This window comes from Propithecus coquereli, unplaced genomic scaffold (genome assembly GCF_000956105.1).
Source record: "Propithecus coquereli isolate 6110/MARCELLA unplaced genomic scaffold, Pcoq_1.0 Scaffold148, whole genome shotgun sequence".
Lineage (NCBI taxonomy): Eukaryota > Metazoa > Chordata > Mammalia > Primates > Indriidae > Propithecus > Propithecus coquereli.
The window spans coordinates 947,259-971,882 of record NW_012139191.1 but is presented as its reverse complement, the minus strand read 5'-3'; the positions used below and the strand labels follow the sequence as shown (position 1 = coordinate 971,882).

Below are 24,624 nucleotides of genomic sequence, written 5' to 3'. Positions count from 1 at the left end.
TAATGAAAAGATTATTCTACAGTACATTAAAAGCACTGTAAAGCTACTATAAATTTAGACATCACCAAATTTTTATACAAGTATCTGTAAATTGTTCAGTGAAAACAAAAAGGCAGACACAGGCCAGATAAACTCTGTCAAGTCAGGACTCAAGCACCAACAGGAGTAAACAACCTTGACGGAGTAGGGAAAACAAACTAAGGAAAAAAACATGCAGGTGCAATATCAACCACAGACACAGACAGGTGCTGCAGGCCTCAAAAGTGTCCAGACCAATCAGACTTCTACATCACCAGGACACCCTCATCGTCTCTTTCCACCCCACAAACATAGACTCCTGATAGTGTGGGCAGCTCCAGGACCACACATAAACAAATCTGCAAATACCACAATTACAGAGGGCACAGGAGACTCACCCCAATCCTGGATGGAATGTTGGGCAGATAAAAACAGGCACTTCAAATAATAACTTAGTATGTGATGGAGATGGTATTTCAAATCAGTAGGTGTTATAGACTGTTTGTGTCTTTCTAAAATTCACATGTGAAAACCCTGACCCCCAAGGGACTGTATTTAGAGACAGGGACTTTAAAGAGGCATTTAAGGTCAAATGAGGTCATGGCACCAGGCCCTAATCCTACAGGACTGTTGTCCTTACGAGAGAGACACCAGATCCTATCACATCATCATTCACACTGGTTCTCCAGAGATCTTCCCGGCCATTATCAGGCCCCACACCTGAGGGCTGAAATATGCATTCATGGGACATGGCCACAAAGATCAATGCCCTATTGCAGAAAAACCATCATTTCCATGTCTCTCTTTTCCTTTAAGGGATCTTTCACAGACATGCCACAGAATCCTCCTAGTATGTCACTGGGCATAACTAGGGCACATGCTCAGCCCCACAGGATCACTAGAAAAAAGATTAGTCTTAGCTAATCATAAAGCTCAACCAGATAAATCTATAAATCTGTGTAGAAGTGGGCAAGAAAACCAAATCAGGACTTTGTCAAAATATTGAAAGTGGCTCTCATGTAGCCAAATACCAGTCTCTTACCGGCTACTACCAAGTTATTACAGAGTCATTTTGTAAATTATGACAATAGCCACCACCACCATCATAGCTACTGGTTGTATACTGTCTACTAAGGTGCCAAGTAATATTCAATGCATTTACATTCATAGAGTTTCTCACCTATATGAGTTCTGTCAGATATATGGAGGACAGCCTTATGGAAAAAAGCTTTTCCACATTCATTACACTTACGGGGTTTCTCCCACCTGAGTAACCTGATGCACGCTTGGGGTTAACTTCTGGCAAAATGTTTTTTCTCATTCGTTACATTCATAGGGTCTTTCCCCAGTGCGAGTCCTCTGATGTGTAATCAGGACTGTCTTCTAGTAGAAGGTTTTCCCACATTGCTTACATGCACGGGGTTTCTCCCGTATGCATACACTGATGCAACCTGAGGTGTGCCTTCTGGTGAAAATCTTTTCAACATCCATCACATACATAGGGTTTTTCCCCTGTGTGAGTTCTCTGATGTGCAGTGAGGGTTGACTTGGTAGAAAGATTTCCTACATTCTTTACATTCATAGGGTTTCTCACCTGCGTGAGTTCTCTGATGTACAGTGAGGGCTGATTTCTGGTAGAAAGATTTTATACATTCTTTACATTCATATGACTCCTCACCTATGCGAATTCTTTGATGTACATGAGGGCTGACTTATGGACGAGTGTTAACCCACATTCACTGCATTCACAGGGCCTTTCCCCTGTGTGAGTACCATGATGCACCCTGAGTGCTGAGCTCTGGCAAAAGGTTTTTCCACATTCATTACATTCATAGGGCTTTTCCCCTGTGTGGATTCTCTGATGAGCTTTCAGGGCTGACCTCTCACAGAAGCATTTCTCACATATGCCACATGCATACGGCTTCTCCCCTGTATGTATTCTCTGATGTTTTATAACACACGATTTTTTAAATGAAGGTTTTCCCACATTGACTACATGTATAGGGTTTCTTTCCTGTGTATCTTCCAATGTTCAGTGAGTGTACGCTTTTTAGAGAATGTTTTCCCACATACATTACATTCAAAAGTTCTCTCCCCTACCTGAGTTATCTCTTGGGCAATGAAAACTGATTTGTCACAGGCTTTCTGACATTCATTATATTTACAGAAGGTTCCTCCCATGTGAAGCCTCTTCTGTGTCAATAATACTGCCTCCTGGTTAAAAGCTTTTTGTTGTCCACTGTATTTAAAATGCTGTTGCCCAGTTAGGATCTTGTGATCCTCATTAAGATGCTCATGACTGCTGAGGGATGTTCCAGTTATATCATGGGCATCAGGTCTCATTCCAGCATGCATCTCAGCAGGATCACCAGCGACAAATCCATACCGACATATATTAACTCCTCAGGCCTCATTCCTGAATAATTTCCATTATTTACAATCAGTTTTGATATATGGTTTGAGCTTAAATTGCATGTTTTTCCTGATTCCACCCTCCCCTTAAATGATGTGTTGCCACTGGTGATTTCACCTTGCCACAAAGTTCTACTGTGACTTTCTTGGCTCTTCTCAATTAGGTCATCAGCTATCTAGACATCTGGGTGATTCAGTCTGGGGAGTTCTTTTATGACCCAAGGCTCTGCTCCTTGTTCCAGCTTGAAGATCACCTCAGGTTTGGGAATACGGTGCCTCACAGATACCAGGCTGGTGTAGGTCTCCAGCATCACATCCCTGAATAGGGTCCTCTCAGCATCATCCAGGTCCTGCCACTCCTCCCAGGTGAAGTCTGTTGCTATGTCTTCAAATGACAGCAATCCCTTCAGGAAGCAGAACCCAACCCCTGACCAGGGAAGCAGCAGTGGGAGAGCACACGAGTCTGGAGATTTTCAATGTTATCAAAAAAAGGACTACACATTGGGTTGGAAAAGTTCCCTTCAATGCCTATCACCCGCCAATGCCAAAATACCATTTCCTTTTTCTTTCCTCAAACCCTGAAAATACAAATGAGGACTTGGTGAAAGCTGCTGAGCTTTGCATAAACCACAGCTCAGGGAAAAAAAAACCTCAGATACAGTTCATCTGGGACACCTGATCACAGAGCCAGGCTACAGCCTTAGCTGCACTCTGGAGAAAACATCAGACTGAGACTTCTGCTGAGCACAGCCATGAATCAAGGCCAGCACCACCGCTGCTAAGGGCATCAAAGGCTGCAGAAACACCTTAGGCAGCGGCGGGTAACAGGGTGCCTCCAAGGCCCCAGCACAGCACAAGTTGGGTAGGTGGGCTTGTGCACTGTCAGGTGGGCAAGTAGACTGCAAAAGGGAAAAGGGAGACAAAGAAAAACCCAAACTATTGTGAGGGGTGGGAGTGACTTGCCCACCAGACCCCACTGTCACTCATTCCCAGGTGACTGGTTGGGAGACATGTAAAGGGAGGACATACAAAGAGGACTAAGTGGCAAAATTATATAGAGAAAAAATATTTTGAAAACACATAAATGTGATTTCAAAAGAAAATGTGACTCTGAAATAGTCTACTTATGTATTTGTATGAGACAGCCAGATTATTTATTAAACAGAGAATCATTCTTTTGATATCAATAGGCAAAAAGGGGTCCATATTACCAAAATATTTGGCTTCCATTATGACCGAAATATTATTGTGAAAATATGAGCCTTTTTTTAGTTCCCAGATACCATTCAGAACAGACTATATCTATACTTGAAATAATTTTAGTTTTTAATGGAGCTTACCTTTAGATTCTGATTACCCCCGTTTGCCATCGCGTGGTTAGTTTTTCTGAAATCTCTTTCCTTCTCCACAAAGTTAAGTGAAGTACTAAACCTAGGTCCTGACAGACTCCTAGGTGTGGAGGCCCTAAGGAAGGGGATAAAAGAAATGATGATTTTATTCCTATTAATCATTAAGGATTTTTAAACAGTTATCCTTCAAACAGGTTGCAACAATCATAATCCTTTCCTTGAAAGCAAGGAATAATTATTTTAAAAAGATTTTCTACCTCTAAGATAGGGGGCTTTATGCATAAACATTATTTTAAATTTGGTATTAAACTCAAAATAAATTAAGAACAGTTCAAAAAAAGTATTCTGGGTTCTAATATTAAAATAACTAAGTCTTCTTGTTTTAAATTTAAATACCCTAATTTAGGTTAAATTCAGGTATTTAAATCACATTTAGATTAAAGCCTGCACAGCCAATTTCTGTACTCTATATATAGATACATATATCTGTATGTTCAGCACTCTACAGAATTAGTAGCTTCAATATCCTTGGCAACTAAACAAAAGTGAAAAAAATCTTAATCTATTTTAATTGCCAAATAAACAAAGGTAGAATCCTGGCTACTTCTGGTTTTTTTGAGACAGAGTCTCATTCTCTCACCCTGGGTAAAGTGCAGTGGCATCATCATAGCTCACTGCAACCTCAAACTCCTAGGCTCAAGCGATCCTCTTGCCTCAGCCTCCCAAGTAGCTGGGACTACAGGTGCACACCACGATGACCAGCTAATTTTTGTATTTTTCATAGAGATGGGGTCTCGCTCTTGCTCAGGATGGTCTCGAACTCCTGACCTCAGGCAATCCTCCCACCTCGGCCTTCCAGAGTGTCAGAATTACAGGTGTGAGCCACCATGCCTAGCCTACTATTTGTTTTCTTGTGAGCATACTCAAGTCTATCTGTTGCCCATTTTTAACCGGAAGTATCCTAGCCTTTGAAAAACATCAGGAGGCTGGAGGCAGATGTTTCCAGGACAGAGGTGAAGGGCACAAGGCACAGGCTATGTCCCAGCTCTCTGCTGCCAGGACCCTGGTGGCCGAACTGGTCCCATTCTAGCACAGTAATGTTCAATTAACACATCACCCCTCTTTTCCCATAGACTTTGGCTACTTATCTCCAATATGTACATATCCAAATGGTTCAGTAGAACAGTCAGCAACATAAATCTGACAACTTACAGGTAATCTGATCTTAAACATGAACCACTTCTCTTCCTTCCATCCCCAACTTTACTGTGGTTGTTATTAGCTTAAAGCATCAAATACAAGTGATTCTTAAATTCATGGGGCAAAGCTATTCCAAGAAGCAGCTACTGACCTGCTATTAACTCACCTACTTTCATAAAAGGCTTTAATTGGATTCTTATATGGTGTTCGACCTATAAAAGTCAATCACACACACAGAGTGATCAATAGTTGCCAACAAAGACTTCAAAAGATTTTCAAATTTCCTTTAAGCTGATTTTAAGAACATCAAATTTAGAAAACTGAAAAGTAAACCTAAGCAATTTTATATTTCTAGATGTCTTTAGTTGAGGATGGTGTCAACAAGAAGTTACATAAACCTTGTCTGACATTCCATTACATGTGATCACTGACAAGATGACAGCAATATATAAATTTGAATCAGAGATGGTACCTGTCTTCAAGGAGCTCACAATCTTATAATCATGTTATGCTGGATGACAACATCCACCAGGGAAATAGAATTGTTCAGCTCAGCTCCATAAGACACTAATACCCAAAGAAGAAAAAACAGGAAAGATCTATGCGCTAAAAATGTAAAGTAAGGGAATTTCAAGCATTGGAAAAAACAAAATGACTTAAAAGAGAAAACAAGGGCAGAATGAAAATCTACAACTCCTAGCCTGCCCAGCCAATTTCTGCTATATATATAAAATATATGTATACATGTTCAGCACACTGTAAAATTAGCCACAAACTTGGTGCAAAACATTAAGCAACTCTACTGAAGGGCCTTTTCTTTAGGAAATAACTTCAATAATGAAGGAAAAATTTTAAAACAATTTTGTTTTAAAAAGCTTTTATTTTATTCAAAATTTCTGGACAGGGTATTTTTCTACATAAGAATAAATAATAACAATTTGATTGCTGTCTGTTTCAAATAAAAACTACAAATCATTTAAAATTACCTAATGGAATATAACATTAATGTAACTCTGCACAGATAGAAAAGGAAAACTTAACTGATGTGACCAACAAAATAAGGACAAATTATCTGAGAATTGATTTACGATCCTCCATTAATCCAAGAAACCCACCTTCCAAAGTTTTAAAGGGAATTTGACTATAACCAAAGAATCTTAGGTGAAATACCTTGTAAGTCTTCTATTTGTTTTTGTAACTTTACATGCTGCTGAATTAGATCCTTGATTCCCTCAGGGTCATTTTTACAGAGTTTTTGAGCTTTTATGTTTGCTTGCAGGGCCCAGTCATATTCCCCCAGCATAGAAAGAGCATCACAATAACGATAATGACCCTGTTCCAAAAAGATAAATTTATTTTTTTCTCAAAAATATGTTTAAGTTAAAGAAAATAGATAAGGAAAAATGTTTTGCTTGAGAACTGATTCATTGCTTAAAATATTAGATTAGACTGCTAGTAATGAAAAATAAAAATGTTAATACCTCAGGAAATAAAATGACCTAATGAGCTAAGTGAAACGTTATAAATAAGTAAATAATTTTCAATAATTAAGGATCAACATTTTTGCTTAAAAGATTTTATACCCCAGGAAAGAATCCAACTTTTGTTATGTTTTACTAATAAAGAATGAAATATAGTATTTTGTACCAGATAAAGTATAAAAGTCATTCATTGTAAGTAATTTTTCCAAAATACTTTAAGGCAATAATAGTCTCTAGGTCATTACATTCCCTACATTTTGGAAAAAGTAAAAGGTTTTGAGAGCTGGAAGGAACAATCAGCTTGTATGGTAGCTTTCCAACATCTCTGGGGAGCACAGGCACAGACGAAGGATGCACTCAGGCTAGATCTTCCATCCATCTCTCTCCCCTTCAATCAGCTTTTAATTATTTTATCTCCAAGTGCACTTTCTGGCTCTAAGAAAAAGTCCAAAAACTACTGATTTACGTTCAATTCCAATGATAAGTGTTTTTTGTTTTTTTGTTTTTTTGAGACAGAGTCTCACTGTGTTGCCCAGGCTAGAGTGCCGTGGAGTCATCCGAGCTCACAGCAACCTCAAATTCCTGGGCTCAAGCAATCCTTCTGCCTCAGCCTCCAGAGTAGCTGGGACTACAGGCATGCACCACCATGCCCGGCTAATTTTCTCTATATATTTGTAGTTGTCCGATTAATTTCTTTCTATTTTTTTTTAGTACAGACAGGGTCTCGCTCTTACTCAGGCTGGTTTCGAACTCCTGAGCTCAAACAATCCGCCCGCCTTGGGCTCCCAGAGTGCCAGGATTACAGGTGTGAGCCACCGGGCCCGGCCAATTCCAATGATAAGTGTTTTTTGTTTGTTTTTTGCTACAGAACCAAAATCGCTGCTAGCTTCATTTACACATTTTAAAAGTCTTCTACATTAAACATCAACTTTTTAATCTAGAAAGCTAATAGTACCAAAACCTGGGATTAAGTCAACCATCCCCCCTTCTAGCTACTCACAAACCAAACTCCCATTTTAAGCACAGTACCACTGGAGAGGTGATTTATGAGAGAAAGAGGCTAGAAACTGGCCTAATGTCACACTTATTTAGAGGCAAACCAAAGAAACTGATTTTATGACACCTAGTCCAGAACTCCTTCCTCTTTACTATACATTTTATAAAGAACATTCTGATTCAATAAGAATCTAGGAGAAAACATAAAATCAAATATAAGTGACTCTTTTAAGAAAGATCAGCTTTTCACTAAAAGAAGCCAGAAACAATCACCTGGGCATGTGTTTACGCATGTTCAATGCATAAACAAATCTGCTCTAGCGCACCATTTGAAGGGGCCTAATATGCCCTTCAAAATTAAAGGTCCATGTGGACCTATGAGTTCTGGAGCCTTTTTAGACAGACTATGAAGACTTCAATCAAAGCTCCCAATTCAGATTGCATTTTGTTAAATTCCACTTTCCTTTAAAGGGTTAAAGGCTCTGTTTCCTGACACTTGAGGTATAAGATAAAGGGAACTCTCAGATAGGCTACAAGGTCAAATCCTATCCCCTAGGCATTTGTCAACTTCAAAGTTTAGGAAACTGCAAAAATAAAAAAACACAGCTAGCATAGGAAATGACAGATCAAAAACCAAACCTGCTAAATTTGTAGAGAACACTTTATTTCTTTCTCTCTTCCCCCTCACTTTTATTAGATTCTTTTCCCTAAATCCTATGGAACCCAGTATAAGTTCTGTTGGTTGAAAAATGAGTTGTTTTTTCACACCTAATGGGTGTGGGGGGCGGGGGGCAGAGGAAAAGGAGTTGTTTCAATGAAGCTTAAATTAAAGGTATCTCAGAGAGTTTCTTAAACCCAGTTATGAAGGTTTGCTCTTCTTTGATACCATCTCAATCTCTATCACATATATGGACATTCCTTACTGCTCACCTGCCTGGCATCCTCTTGTCCTGGGAACCATCATGTCCCTACTCCTCACAGTAATGGCAGGACTGTCTATTCTAGTGCTCCCTTCCCAATAATGGATGGGAGGGAAGGAGAGTGGCTATGGGACCCAGGAGACTGGCCAATCGAAATGCACCATTTCCCAGGTCAGAGCAATGGATCCGCAGGTGGTCACATGATTCAATCAGAATCAGTCTGAGGAATCCCTTAGGTTCACGTATGGATAATAAGAGAGGTTCTCTTTTTGCTGGAATTAATGGCTATTGAGGCTATCAGTTTGGGGCTCCCATTACATGGTAAAAGTCTTTTTTAAAATGAAGCCAAGAAAGCCTATGCTCTAACTTCCACTTCTGACCAAGATGGAGTTAATAGGGACTGAATTTACCCTCCTACCTAAAACAAACAAACAAACAAACAAAAAACAAAAGAGATGAAACTACAGCTTGCAAGCTATTGGATAGGAAACAAAATATGATCCCTAAGAGATGAGAAACATATAAAATAAGCCCTAAGACTACTCCAGCTTACTGAGTTTCTAAGCTACATACAGCTCAGGAGGAAAGAACCTAGGCAAAGACAGGCAATCTCTCTCAGTTAAGGAGATAGAGCTGGGAGTTCAGGGGACCACGGCAGCTTGAGTTCACAGGGCAGAGGACCAGAAAGGAGAGAGTTGCAGGGACAGAGAATTCCAGAGAACTACAGTGGGTCTCCCTTGAGTTTTCAGCGGAGTGCTCATCAGCCCAGGCATGTGGGGCAACTACCCATGACCAAAGAAAGAACCACCTGAAAGACTAACAGGGAACAACAGTCAGAACTCACACAGAACCAGGAATAATTCCTGTTCCCACCAACCAGAGTGGAAAACATCACAATTCACGGGGCATCAAGCAGAGTATTCAGAAAAGTTTTGCCTCAGTAGTGGGGAAAAAATTAGCCCTAGACTAAATGCCACTATGATCCCACCTATCAAGCTGAAAACAAGACCCCAAAGAATTAGATTGTTTCCAAGTAACTGTACTGTACCCAAAACAAAGCTCAAAAATATTTGCAGAAAAATATACAACACCAAAAAAGGTAAAATTCACAATGTGTGGCATCCAGTCAAAAATTACCAAAGAAGGAAAATATAGCCTATAATGAAGAGAAAAATTAATTGAAAACAACCCATAAATGACACAAACGATAGAACTAGTACACAGGGACATTGAAACAGTTATTATAACCATAACCCATATGTTCAAGAAGCCAAAGGAAAGATTGAACATATTAAATAAAGACATGAAATATATGAAAGATCCATATTTAACTTCTACAGATGAAAACTATAGCATTTAAGATGAAAAATATATTGGATGGAAATAAAGGCAGATTAGATACTGCAGAAGAAAAGATGAGTGAACTTGAGGACATAGCAACAGAACCCATGTAAAATGAAATGCACAGTGAGAAGTGAGGAAAAAAAGACTAAACATGAAGCTGACAAACAGGAAAGCAAAGCTGAGAAACAGAGAAAAATGTGTACAGATCTGGATCCAACCATGCCTGAAGCTAACCCCTAGACTTTTCAATTACATGAGCTAATAAATTCTCTTTTCTACCTACACTAAATCTGAGTTAAGTTTCTTTCATTCACAAACAAAAGAGTTTCCAATATACCCTTCAAAATTAAAAGGTTCTTGAGGATATTTGAGGCTATTGGTTTGTATCCTGTATAACATACATCAAAAGGCAATGCACACAGACATGTCCACAAATATCTGTTGACTCCACCATAAAAATTCTCATTCTTTAGGACAAATGACTCTCTCTCTAAAGCCTAAAAGTCTAGAGACAGATGACACTGTACCGGTCTTCTCTATTGGGAAAGAAGGGAAAAAATGGTCCACCTTGAAAAGAAATCTACAGAGTGCCTTCCTCTACAGGCTTATATCTTAGAGGCATGACTCCATGGACTCAGGCTCATAATTAATTCTAAAGTTGCACAATTCTTATAAAAGTAAAGAATACACCTTGCACAATTTGCTTCTGAAGTTTAAACTATCCTTGAATGAGCAGTCCTTTCTGGTAAAATAAAAGGAAAAATAACCTAGTTACATAGTTGCCACATTTTTTGAATACTTACTGGTGGTTGTGTGTTTTTATCTACACAAATATTTTGGTAATTATATGACACATCACAAAACATCCCAATAAAAAAAAAAAAGAGTAAATAATTTATTTTGTGTTTGAGAAAATAAGCCAGGAACATTCTCCATAAAGTCTTCAAAATAATTCAGAAAGTTTTAATACTCTTTTTTTAAATTGATAATGATTAAATAGCACAAGGTATCTCTGGAAAGCCAGTACTATGGTCTGGATTTCAGTATTTGGAATTCTATCCTTCATTCATTCTACAAACATGATAGAGGCCTTGCCAAATGCCAGGTTCAGTAATCAGCAAAGATTCTGTTTCAGGCAAAAGAATGACTCATTAAAAAAAAAAGCCAGCAACAAACTGATCACCCTCAAACAGAAGCACCATCCATTGTAGGATTCTAAATCCATTTTTGTCTTTTATTTGCCATGACACCTCACCAAAGTCATTTTATCTCTCTGGGACTCAATTTTGTCAAGTGTAAAATGAGGCATTTAAAAAATGATTCCAAAATTTGGATGCAGAAGTCTACCTGGGGAATTTTACAATCTCCATACTCCTAGATACACTCCTAGGCAACCTGAATGACAATTTGGGGGGGAATGGCAAAGAAATCTGTCGTTTTAAAAGATCCCCAGGCTGTCTTTTCCCTTTTACTCTACACCCTTCTGTATTCTGTTTTATCACATGTGATTTATAATATAAAGGAAAAGTTCATTTTTAAAAAACATTTAACAAAATAAAACTAACACCGACAATTAATCTAATGAAATCTATCCACAGAGCAGGAGTCAAAGTAACAGATGAGATTAAATTCTCTAAGGCCTTAAGATTCTATGATTCTACTCGCTGTGGTTTTAAAAACAAATTACATAAAACCAGGAATGAATTATGAAACACACATCTTTCTGTGTCTTATTTCAAACTCTATTTTTTAAAAATTTTGAAGATTTTTATGATTTAGGAAAATACAGAGACTAATAAAACAAACACCCAGAATTAACTGTTAACATTTTATTATATTTGTTTTGGATTCTTTTTTTGATAAAAGAAATAAAACTGTACAGATATAGTTAAAATCTCCTTTGTACCCTTCTCCAATCTCCTCTTCCTCTCTCACTGCCCGGAAGCAACCGGCATGATTTTGACAGGTATTCTTATCTATACCTATACCTATCAAAGGCCTATGTTATGCCTTTACTGATTTTTTTTCATTTAACACTGTTTTTTAAAATCTATAAATGTTGATAAGCCACTTAATTCATTTCAACTGCAATCTAGTACTTGATTCATTCATTCACTAAGTCAACAAGTATTTACTATTGAGTCCTGCTAAGTGTCAGGCAGTCTGGCTTCAAACGTGAACCAAACAGACTAAAAAACTTTTCCTTTATGAAGCTCACATTATACTGGGAAGACACAACAAGTAACTCAAATATTATATATTGTATTCTCAACAATAAGTGCTAAGAGGACAAAAAGTAAAACAGGGAAAGAAGATAAGAAATGTCTAGGTGTGACATTTTAGTAATGTGGCCAAGGAAGATTTCACTGAGAATGGGACTTGTAATAAAGAATGAAGGAAGCTGGTCAATGCTGTGGAGAAGAGCATTCTAGGGAAGAGCAAGCTCTAGAGGGAAGAGCAAGTACAAAGTGGAAGTGGGCCCAGCATGTTTGAGGAACAGTGAGGATGCCAAGGGGCCAACATAAAGTGAACCAAGGAGAGAGTAGTGGAGGTCAGAGAAATAACGGATGTTCAAGATCAGACAGATCTGAGCAACAACTTTGAGCAAGTGAAAATACCACACTGATCTGCTGCTTTATCAATGGACAGGTATTTGCAGTGCTGTGCCATTAAAACAATGCTGCAATGATCAACCTTTACATCTCACCATGTGCACATACACAAGAAATTTTCTAGGGTGCACATGCTTAAAATCAAGTAATCATGATGTATATCATAGTGCTCTCCAAGTTGGTTTTAAATGATTCACACTCCCACCGATTTATTGAAGGTTCCTGTTACCACACACACTCACCAACACTCAGGAATACTGGTCTCTTTAATTCTTCCCAATCTGAAGGACCCAAACAGTATCACATTGTGTTATTTACTAATGTATATATGCAGGTCTGTGTGGAGACCGTCTATTCTGCTCTATTAGCTTCATTTTTCTATATCTGTACCAATCCCCTAAAATTTTAATTACTAGAAAATAGACAGTTTCTTATTTCTATTGGCCACTCAGGATTACTCTTTTATGAAATGCTTATTTGTCTTATTGGTCCATTTTCTACTGGGTTTCTTATTTATTTCAGGAGTTCTTTGCATATTCTAGATATAAATCCTATCAGTTATATATGTGACAAATTATTCCCTCCCAAACTACTAATAAATTCATGGTGTCCTTTGAAATACAGAACTTTCTAAGTTTGATATAGTCAAATATATCAAGGTGACTGTTTTCATTGCTGATTTGTGTATTACACATTAAGAAATCCTTTCCTGCCTCCTGTTAAGTTTCCTTCCGAGTTCTTAAATTTCATTTTTCACATTCAGGCACATCTGCCCAGAATGTGGAAAGTCCAGAATGTGCGGAGGGTACCCCTCAGCCACTAGGGCACCCTCAAGACCTCCCAGTGCTGCCCGTGCTCCTCATGCACACGCAGCGCCTCCCTGTGGCTGCGTCCCTGTGCTGACCGTGGAACTGAACATTCCCCTTTCATATTGTTGAGCTCTGCATGATTTCATACAGCATTTTTACAAACAAACAAAACCTATAAACAGGTTTCTCCCAAAATTATATGGCATTATTTGCTCAATGTAAAATACAGAAGAAACCTACCTTTGACCACGTGCTCTTCAGAATGGTGGCTCGCTTTCCATCACCAAGGGCATTTCTAAAAAGAAAAACAAGAAATAAAATATTTAAAATTTTCATTCTTTTATTGTAAAAGTATTACATACTTTACGTACCATATATTTATTTATATTTTGTGAATTGTCTATGGATATAATCATCAAAAAATATTTTAATTTTAAAATCCATATAATGTACGTCCATTATAGGAAATTTGGAAAATACAGAAAAGTAAAACAAAGGGGAAAAGTCACCCAGAGTCACAATCACAACTACCCAGGAATAACTACGTTTAATACTTCTGGAGTATTAAATAGTTCACATAACTTATCAATATCTTATCTATGCATAACTTATTATTTGTATGGTTTTTTGCACTATTTCTGCACATCAGTAAGAATTCTGATCTCCAAAAATATAACTCCCAGGTCTTTCACACAACACACCAGCTAAGCTCTATGGAACAGAGCATGGAAGCTGGGACATGAGATCTGAGTTAGGTCTAACTCAATCACTAATTCTCTTAGGGCCTTTAGGAAGTTATAACCTCTCTGGGCCCACTTTCTCATCCATAAAGTGAAGATAGTAAGTCTATTCTACCTGTTTTAAGGCAGACACTAAATTAGATACATTAGAAAATGTACTTTTTACAATGTCAAGTACTAACAGATCCATACCCTAGTCTCTCAGTTTCCTGGCTCCTATATCTTCAGTGACCTCCTCCTCCACCCCAACTTAGCCACCTACCTACCACCACACCCCTGGGCAACTTAGCACCGTTCAAAACTGAACTCCAGAATCACTAATTCAGGTGTCCAACTCTTGCCCCATAATCCATCTTACTTGTTCAACTATTCTTACTATCTCCCCAGGGTGTCCAACTCACTGATTTATCCATTTTCTCTTTTTTTTACTTTCCTATTTATCTAGCTTAAGCTTTGCTGGTTCATTATTTCACATTCACATGCATACTAATTCACCACTCTTAAAAAGAAATTACAAGGAAGAACAAAAATAGGTAACTTATACTACCATATATCAACACCTACTAAAAGGTACAGATATGTAAGGGCAGACAACTTAACCAAAAGGATGTAATAGAGAAACCAGAAATGGACCCTTAGATATAATCACCTAATTTATGACAAAAGTGATACCACAGTGCACAGAGAAAATATACTCTTTTAATAAATGGTGCTGGATCATTTGGACATTCATATGAATCTTGAACCCTGTCTTACAGTAAAAACAGAAACCAAGTCCAGATGGACTGCAGAGCTAAACATCAGTTAAACAATCAAACTTGTAGAAGAAACAAAATTTTGGTAAACTTACAGTAGGCAAAGATTATAAACAGAACACATAAACCACTTATTATTAACATAAAAGGGAGAAAATGATAAACTGTACTATATTAAAATTAGTAACTGTTTGTAAAAAGAAAAATCAATAGTGAAAAGGAAAGCCACTGAGTCTGAGAAGATATTTGCAATACATACGTCTGACTAATGACTCATACTCAGAACACAAAACAAGAAAAAACTCCTACAAATGAAGAAGACATTCAACTCAAGGGAAAAACAGCAAAAGACTTACATAGGCACTTCACAAAAGGGAATATCCAATGGTCAATAACCATATGAAAAAATGCTCAACTGAAATATCCTTAATCGATTTCTAGAAATGCAAATTAAAACCACAGTGCCATACCACCAAAATGTCTAAAATGAAAGATGTAAAATAATAAGTGTTGGTGAGGGCATGGAACTAAAACTCCCAGAAACTCTCATCCACATCTGGTAAGAGTGTCAAGTGATACAACCAAAGTAATATTAAAATTGAATATAAGCACACCCTCTGTCCCAACAATTCCACTCCTTGATTACACATTCAACAGAAATGAATACACATGTTTACAACAACACTATCTGTAAAAGCCAAATACCAGAAACTACCCAAATGCCCCTCAACAACAGAATGGATAAAATGTGGTATATTCATGCAATAGATGAACACTTTACAACTACATGCAATAATATAGATCTCAAAAACAATGTTGAAAGCCAAGCATAAAAGAGCATATAGCATATCACTCCATTTGTATTGCACAGAAAAACGAGCAACATTAACCTATGGAAGTCAGGACAGTAGTTACCCTGGGGGAGGAGGCAGGTAGTGACTGGAATGAGAAACTTCCATGGCACTGGGGTTGGGATCTGTGTGCTGGTTACAGTTGTTGGATTTCAGAAAATTCAGCCTGTATACTTAGGATTTGTATACTTCTCAGCACATGTATTAAGATTAGAAAAAAAAGATTACAAGACGAAGATGTCCTTCTGCTGGAGATATCTAAGTTACGGTCCTGAGGGGGCATCCTGAGGACCAAGTTGCACACTGAGGCTGAAAAAATCTAGGTCTCTGACAACACTGTTAAGCCTCTAAATACACAGCCCAGAGCCACCTTCTTCTGGAACTCCTGAATGAAGTTAAGTTTTCCTCACCATTTAAGCCAGTCAAATCATTTCTGTTACCTGCAGCCAAAAACATCCTAATCCAATGGCACGGCTCTTAGGCTCCACACTCCATCTCTCTCCCTAACACCTTTAAAAGCTGCCGATGCTAGGCGTCTCCGTTTTCTCATGTTTTTCAATCCCATCTGACCAGCTTCTGCCCCAAGCTTCCTACTGACAGCTCTCTCCATGGTAAATAAACGATGTCCATATTCCTAAATCCAAATTCCATTACAAATAGCTTGTTAACAGCAACAGACACTGCTGGCCACGCCTTCACTTACTTCCACGACATCAAAAATCTTCATCCTACTTCTCTGGTCACCTCTAAGTCTCCTATGCAGGTTCAGCCTTCTCTAGCTGGCCATTAACTATCTGTTTCTCAAGGCTCAGTCCTGGTTCCCCTTCTAATCTCAGCCTATGCTCTCACTAGCCAGTGGGTCTCAACCTTGACAGCACATTGGTATTACCTGTGGAGCTTCTGAAAGCCCAATGCCCAAACTTTACCCTGTATTAATTAAGAATCTTTGGGGTGGGTGGTATTTCTTCAAAGTCCAAGTGATTGCAATATGCAGTCTGAGTTGAGAAACAATTCCCTAAGCAATCTCACCCACATCTACAACTTCAAATCATCCATGCTAACTATCCCAACCACGTCTCCCACCCAAACCTCTTCGAGTTTCAGACCCACATAACTTGGTATCTCCAAGACATTCCAATCTAAATGCTTCAAAGGCACTTCAATTCAGTATGTCCAAGAGTGAAGTCAAGTTCTACCTCCTATAAATTTATTCCTCTCCCAGTGATCCCAATGGTAGTGAGGGGGCTCATAATTCATGAAGCTGCTTAAGGCAGAAACCTCAGAACAATCCCAACCATTTTCTCTCTCGCATTCCATCCAATACCAACCATTGCAACTTCTGTCAACATTACCTCTAAAACATCTTCAATCCTTCCACTTTTCCATTTTCAATGCCATCTTGCTATAAGCCACCATCACCCCTACCCTAGAGTACTGCAACAGCCTCCTAAGCCACATCCATGCTGCATCCCCTTCAAATCTATTCTCACCACATCAGAACGATCTTTCATGAAGTCCTAATCGTGCTAATCTGTTTAAAGTCCCTTACTGTCTTCCCCCTGCTCTTAAAAGCCAACAGATTTAACACAGCCCTACAAGCCCTAGCACCTGACCACCTCTCCCTCTCCTTTGTAATCAGGCCATCTGGCACACTATTGGTTCCATAAATGCAGCACACTCCCTCCCACCACAGGCCTTCATGCTGCTGGCCCACTATCTGGAACACGGAGACTGTTTTTAATAATTTCTGACATCATCCACCATCAACAGAACCCTAATAATATTTATTGCATCAATGCTGAATGTTACTCCTATAGCACTGTAATAGTATTAATGTTTGTTATACTAGCTAGCATATATTATGTTTTAATATGAGTATGTACTGATGTTAATACTAGTAAATTTTCATATTTACTAACATATAGCCACACCTACTACTAAAGCAAAGCAGGTATAGTAAATTGCATGGTGCTAATGCTTATCTAAAACCTGCAGCCAGGATCTAAATACTCTAGTGAGGTTTGATGTCTGGCAGCAGATATACCCTGCACGATAGATTATGAAAATTGGAAAAGACTCAGGACATGCAAATGATTATTTACTCCTGAACACTGTGAGACATGGTGAGAGTACTGAACAGAGGGTAAGGAACAGAGTTCTTCCCAGGTACTCCACACCTTGTTACTATTACATGGGAAAGTGCATTTATTTCTCCAGGTCCCACAGTTACTTCATATACAATATGATACATTTTGCTCTAAAATATGGTGTTAGGAAAGAACAGTATTCCTCATTTCCATGTGAATTTGCTAGGTTAATTATTCCTCAACACTCTCCTCTTCCCACCCCTTGGTAACTTATCCCAGAGGATGAGTAATAATTTATCTAATGGTGGGGGAGGGGTACTGATCATAATAGCCTCTTTTTTCTCACTTTCTGGGAACTTAAACATCAATAGGACACCTAACTCCCTGTTTTTCCAGGCTTAAAGTTCACAATAGCCTCTGTTGCCCAGTTCTATGATTGTGAGCGAATTATTAATAGTAACGAGCCTCTAGGCTATCAGACTCAAGGCCTTGTTCTCCAGTAACCACATCAGTAATGAAGGCACTATTTGATCACCATTTGGCCATCTTCTGCATCCATCTATTAACTGATTTTGGACATAGAAGGGGAGGGAGATGCTATTTATTGACTCTCTCAAACCACAACAAATATGTAAGAACTATGCAAATCATAGAAGGGTTATTGCTTTTTTTTCCCCTCAATTATAAATCATTACTTTCAGGACCTGACCAGATCAAAAAAGATATAACAACTACCCCCCAACTTTCTAGATCTTACAAAAGCAGGATTCAGGTATAATGGTGAGTCACTGACAAATATGCAGTGACTAATAACCATCAACTGAATAAACACAGGCATTTTTAATCAAAACTGGATTTTGTCTGGAATTAAAATTATATATGCTCTTTCATTCAACTGAGTAAAAGAAATTTATCAGGAATTTATCCTACAGGTATACTTGTACCTGAATGTAAAACATAAAAAAATAATCATTATATAGTCGTATGTAACTTTTTAAACTGGAAATCTACATATTAATAAAAAACCTACAATAATCTATATATAAACACAAATTAAGTATGTATACAAACTGTATACTAATATAAACTAATGGATTAAGTGAGTAATCCGTCCAGTAAAATACTCTGCAGCCATGAAAAAGAATAAGGTAGATCTCTATATACAGATATGCAACAAGCTCCAATATTTATAAAAAAGTAAGATGTACAACAGTGTATGTTCCTACCCATTAAAAAAAAGAAGACATATACATTAAACCAAATTAAACTGCCTATATTCTGACTTACAAAAATAGCAATTTCATTTGGTTCAACATAAGTGCTTGTACAGGCATATAATATGGAACACAAGGATCTAAAGAGAAAGATTAGGGAATGGGTCTGAGCTGGGCAAGGGTTTTCAGTGTACCCTTTTTTTTAATCTTAATTTTTCACCATGTGCATTTGTTACTGCTTTTTTAAAAGAAGGGTGCATCCCAAAGAAGATTTAAAAAATTAAGTATTTTCTTCAAAAGCACACTCTATCTTCTAAGTAAAACTAAAGAGACCACATAGAAAGCACAGTGAAGATTAAATCACCAAACCAACACACACACACACACACACACAAGAATTTTTGAAATGTTCAGAGAAACACACAGGTGAGTTGCTTTATCCCTCTGGTCTCACAGAAATTCAGGAAAATAAAAACAGAGGAGTCATTTAAAGTCTATCTGTCTGCTACTAATCACAGTTGGGGTGTGATATAGAAGTGCATATCAGATGATGGGTAAATAGTTAAATAAATACCAAAAGGTCAAGTAAATAACAAGTTTAAAAAATACGTGATTTTCCAAAGCAAACTGAAAACCCATTCAAGGCTAAGCTTTCTTTTTCTCCAATTACATTTCCCTTCACACAGTTCACATTTCACCAAAGAATCTGAATTTGCCATATGTAAGTCCCACAAAAATGAATTAAACAGTAAGTGGGCAAAACCTAATCATATATACTGCATAAGCTGCTGTAACTACACAAGTTACAGATATACCTGATTCCTTTTTCTAGATTCTCCTCTCAACTGAAAATTTCTGATTACTTTAATTACAACCATCAAACTGCCCTACAGTTACCAAATTGTATTTGAAAAGTGCACTTCCAGACCAGAATAAAAGGGACATGTCATCCGAGCCAGGTGTCCTGGGATGCACACATTCCTCAGCCTGAAGGACTCAAAGGGGAGAAGCGCCTGGGTCCAGGGCGAAGGAGGCAGCGCAGCCCCCCACCCACGATCCCCACCCCTGCATGTCCCAAGGGCAACATCCACAGACCCGGAGGGGTTTTGATAGGCTCTCGGCCTCACTTATATTCACCCAAAGATGGCATGATTTACAAACTGTGTGACTGTTTTGGCATTAAAATCACCACCGCCATTTGACCATTTCTGAAGGAAGCATGTTTCCTCGTTCGTTATCTCACCTCAGGCTCCCCACACCCCACCCCTGCCACTGGCCTTAAAATATTTGTTTTCCTCTCCCTTCGAGATCATTTTTCACTTATTTTATCCTTGATATTTAGTGATCACTGTTTTTGTTTCTCTTTTGTTTCTCTTGTCATATGCATTTTTAATTATACTTTTTTTACTTTTTAGCAAATATTTCAAGTATACATGAAAGTACAGAGAATAACATTAACAAAATGAACACCCATTATCAACCGTGTACCAACTTAGTAAGAAATTAACATTTTGCCATATTTACTTCAGCTCTTTTTGGAGAAGTTTGCTGCAGTTGACATCCACGGTGTACTATTCCTCCCATCTCTCCTTTTCCCTCCTTCTCTCTCCAGAGACAGCCACTCCCTGGTGTTTAACATGCCCATGCATTTTTAAAACATTTTTCATACATATTCTGTGTTAATTATGGACATGCACATTGTTTTGCATGTTTTAAAACCTTAATCAATGGCACCATACTGTACAAATCATTCTGCAACTTGCTTTTTCACTCAACATTGCATTCATTTCAACTGCCATATAGAATTTCATTGTATGAATATACCATAATTTATTTATCCATTCCCCTACTGATGGACATTTAGGTTGTTTCCATTTCTTTACTCTTACAAACAATGCTATAATGAAGGCTTGTACATATCTTCTTGGGTACACATTTGAGAGTTTCGAGGGTATGAGCCTAGAAGCGGGCTGCAGAGTATGTACATCTTCACTTTGTCAAATTGCTCTCCATGATTGTACCAATTTACACTTTCTCCAGCCGGGTATGAGTTTCCTTTGTTCCACATCCTCTCAAACACTTGCTATTACAAGACATTTAAATTTTTGCCAATTTGACAGGTATGAAAGAAAAACTCACAGTTTTTAATCTGCATGTCCTGTAAGGATAATAATTTCCTCATAAATGTTTGACTATTTGGACCATTTATTTTTCCTTTTTTTCAACCTTCGCATTCCCCTTTTACTCTACCATCACCATTCCATAGTGAGTCATAGCAGAGACGCTGCATCCAGGCTGCCTGGGTTCAAGTTCTGGCTGTAACACATCCACCCAGTATCCTCGGACACTTTGGCCTCAATATGCCTGTTTTCTCATCTGAAAAGAGGCAGCAGCACCTACCTCACACGGTTGTGTTTTATGAGTTAACATGCATGAAGTGCTCAGAACAGTGACAGCCATGTTGTAAGATACAGTATTATTATTTTTACCACTTTAGAAATTAACCTTGTCAGTTATCTTTTAAAATTGAATCTCTTTTTCTTTTAATGTTTCAATTCATATTTTCTCATCTTTTAGGACTTAATGTTTTCAGAAATTTCAGCATTCATGACCTTAATTTTATTCTTTTCTTTTCTGTTAGTTTAAAATGTTCCATTTCTGTTCTCTTTGGACATGTCAATTCTTGCTTCTAAGACAGCAAAGAAGCCTGGCCTTGTGGAACAGCTGCAGAGTACATCCTTGCCAAACTGGGGGAGGGCAGATGCTTTTCCCCCAGCTGTCCCTGCAGCTGCTCAGCCAAATTCCCATGGCAGATCTAACAACCTTCTGATTGAGAGCATCAAAACATCTCAACCTTGGTAATTCAACTAAAAGACCTTTACAGGACATGGGTCCTCCTAAGTTAACTGCCCATATGAATTACTAGGCATGTGTTCTTAAGTCACATCATCTAGTCACTTGATAAGAAGTTTTGTATACTATGGACAATGAAAACATTATCCTTACGTTATTGAGCAAATCATATAAACAATGTGAGAAGGTAGGAAACACCAGCAAAACTAGTGTGGCAAAATGCTTCGTAAACGGGCATCCAATACATACTGATTGCCTAATAAGGAACGAAGGGCTCTCAATGCTGCTGACCGGCCTCTAATGAAAACGTAGATGGTGTTAAACCACAAGCTAGACCATCGGGAAAGAAGTACAAGGGCAGTCTACGACTCTGCTCTTTGCCTTTCCCTCACCACACTACCTGGCTTCTGTATTTCTACTTTGATTCACCTGTTGAAGCAGGGTTTTAGGAGGATCCTCCTTGTGTGTCTAGCATACAACACTCATGAAAGAGAGCAGAAACATCCTGGTTTGCCTCTCAGCTCTTGGAGCTGGAGAGTAGATGACCTTCTACCAGGCAAGGTTTCAGATAGGTGCCTCAATTTTCATAAGAGGCTAGCCAAGTTGCCAACCTATTCATCTGATCTTGAAAACATACAAATCCACCTTCGAACAGCACAGAATATATGCAATTCTGGCCCTAGCCAGAGGCAGTAACCTAAAGACATTTGCAGCTCATTTCTTGTCAGAACCAGGTGAGGACAGTGGTATTGATGGAAGACTGTGTCAAGCCCATCCATTCCTCTAGTCTAGATAGCCTCGGTTTATCCACGGCTTAAGCCATCTAAAAGCTGCATAACGTTAATACAGCGGTATTCTCCGAGGTGGTTGGATTACTGGTGATTTTTATTTTCTTCTTTTTAAACTCTTGTATTTTCCAAATTTTCTACCATGAGAATGTGTTCTGTTTATAATAAAAGAAAAACACAATAAATGTTATTTTGAAAGCTACATACTTGGAATACACCACCTTCCCCACTCCCACCCTCCCACATCCCAACTAAAGTGCTTTTATTGAAAAACAGTTTCATGAGAAAATTTTACCAAAAAACTTGTTTGTGAAACCCAAAACTGCACGTCCAGGGAGTTTTTGCTATGAACAGGATATTGCTGACATTACTCTGTACTCCATCACTCAATTAATATTTCTTGTAAGCCATATAAGAAATTCCTTTCGGAACTAAACACTATGAAAACACGGTTTCATCCAAGCAATTGGTAACTTGCTTCTTTATGGACGAGAATTATATAACTTGTCAAATTTTCCCTTTTCATTCTGGCAACAGGTCAGATGTAAATATGAATTTTAACTAATACCTATGCAGGGCTTTATGCATATGCAGCTATGTTCTGAGGATCCCAGGCTCTAACTTGGATTTCTAATTTGTTTTGAATATTCTTCTACTGTGTGGATGTATTCTTGAATCCTCCCTAAATCCTTCTTACAATAGGGCGGGACATTATTAAATACAATATTCTACCTTGCTCAGTATTAAGCAAGGTACTTTATGCTCTAAAACTTTAAAACTAAGGAACAATAAAATCACAATACAGTGTCTTTCTCAATCATTCTCAACTAACAAAGTTCAGCTCAAATTCAACATAAAGAACAAAGAATTAATTATGATTCCACTCTTATACCATTAAATTTTTTTGCTCTCTTTCACTTATGAAGGACATTTTAATTTTTTATACCAAGATAAATAGAGAAAAAATACAACAAAAATGCTTATTTCAGTGTATATATTATAGGTTAACTAAGAGCAAAAGGAGGCAATATATTACAGATGTTATAAACAGACTTTGGGATCAACAGATCAGATCTGTGTTCAAATCTTGACATAAATTTTTACTAGTGGTATGAGTTGGTCCACATGTAAAATGTGGAGAATAACATTACCTACCTATTACAGGTGCTGTGAGAATTGAATAACATATGTAAAGCACTTAAAATAATGTATAACATATTTTGCACTCAATCAAAACAGCTGCTGCTGTCACTGTTGTTATTACACAAAAAGCCTACAGTGCCCTCTTTAAACCATTTAAGTATTTCTGCCAAATAACTATTCAAGGATTTTCCTGCATACCTGCAAAACAGAAATGTTTCCCAAAAATGGGTGTTTAGCATAGTAATTCAGTGACTGGAATACTTTAATAAATTTACCTGAACTGTCCAGTACGAAGAAAGCAAAGAGCTCTGTTACCATAAAGAAGGTGGTTTTCAGGTCTTAAAAAGAAACAATGTTTATTTAGTAAAGCACATTACAGATGAAACAAACAAAAACCACACAGAAAACATAGGGAATGGAAATTTTTTTTTAAACTTTATATCTGTGTGGCAGAGGATTTGAGATCTTAACTAAGTCCCAGTTCCTTCCATTCTAACTTAAGTAACCTTGTTCAAACCAATCTAAACTCCCCTGTATTCGAAAGAAAGATAATTCTACTTGCTCTAATTCACAGGGCTGTTGTGAGGATCAAATAAGACATATTAAAGAGCTACCAAACTACAAAGCATGTTGTAACTTTAGGGGATAAGATTACTTATATAAGTCAGGCCATGCCACTTTGACAAAGAAACAAAGCCTGCAAATTGGAACAGTAACTTAAATAGTTTCATTTCAAATTTTGTTCTTTTTAGTTTGATCTGACTATGTGTGGTGACATTTATTTCTCCTTTCCTCCACCTCTTCCTCTAAAGAATAGAGCAGCAGACTTTCAGACGTGGCATGCTAACTGGATTCATGCATTCCCTGAAGAGATGGGCAAGATAGGAAAGAGAGTAGTGTCTACGGAGAACCCTCCAAAGGCTGCTACAATATTAGGTGGCCCAGCTGATGCTGTCGGTAGCATCCGAGTATGAGGCACATCTGAAGGAAAACTATAAAATCTAGCAGCTGAACAAAGAAGACATGGTACAGAGAGCACATGCATTTTTCTC

General features: G+C 38.0%; 1 protein-coding gene across 1 annotated transcript in view; it reads right to left on the bottom strand.

Moving 5' to 3' along the window:
- TTC3 (tetratricopeptide repeat domain 3) overlaps positions 1–24,624 on the bottom strand; it is a 107,001-nt gene that overhangs the window by 70,348 nt on the left and 12,029 nt on the right. Inside the window, exons 8-12 of the mRNA XM_012640072.1 lie at positions 23,848–23,910; positions 13,382–13,436; positions 6,150–6,312; positions 5,146–5,191; positions 3,771–3,894 (exon numbers count right to left, since the gene is read on the bottom strand). Coding sequence (XP_012495526.1) covers positions 3,771–3,894; positions 5,146–5,191; positions 6,150–6,312; positions 13,382–13,436; positions 23,848–23,910 — 451 coding nt within the window. The remainder of the gene's footprint in view (positions 1–3,770; positions 3,895–5,145; positions 5,192–6,149; positions 6,313–13,381; positions 13,437–23,847; positions 23,911–24,624) is intronic.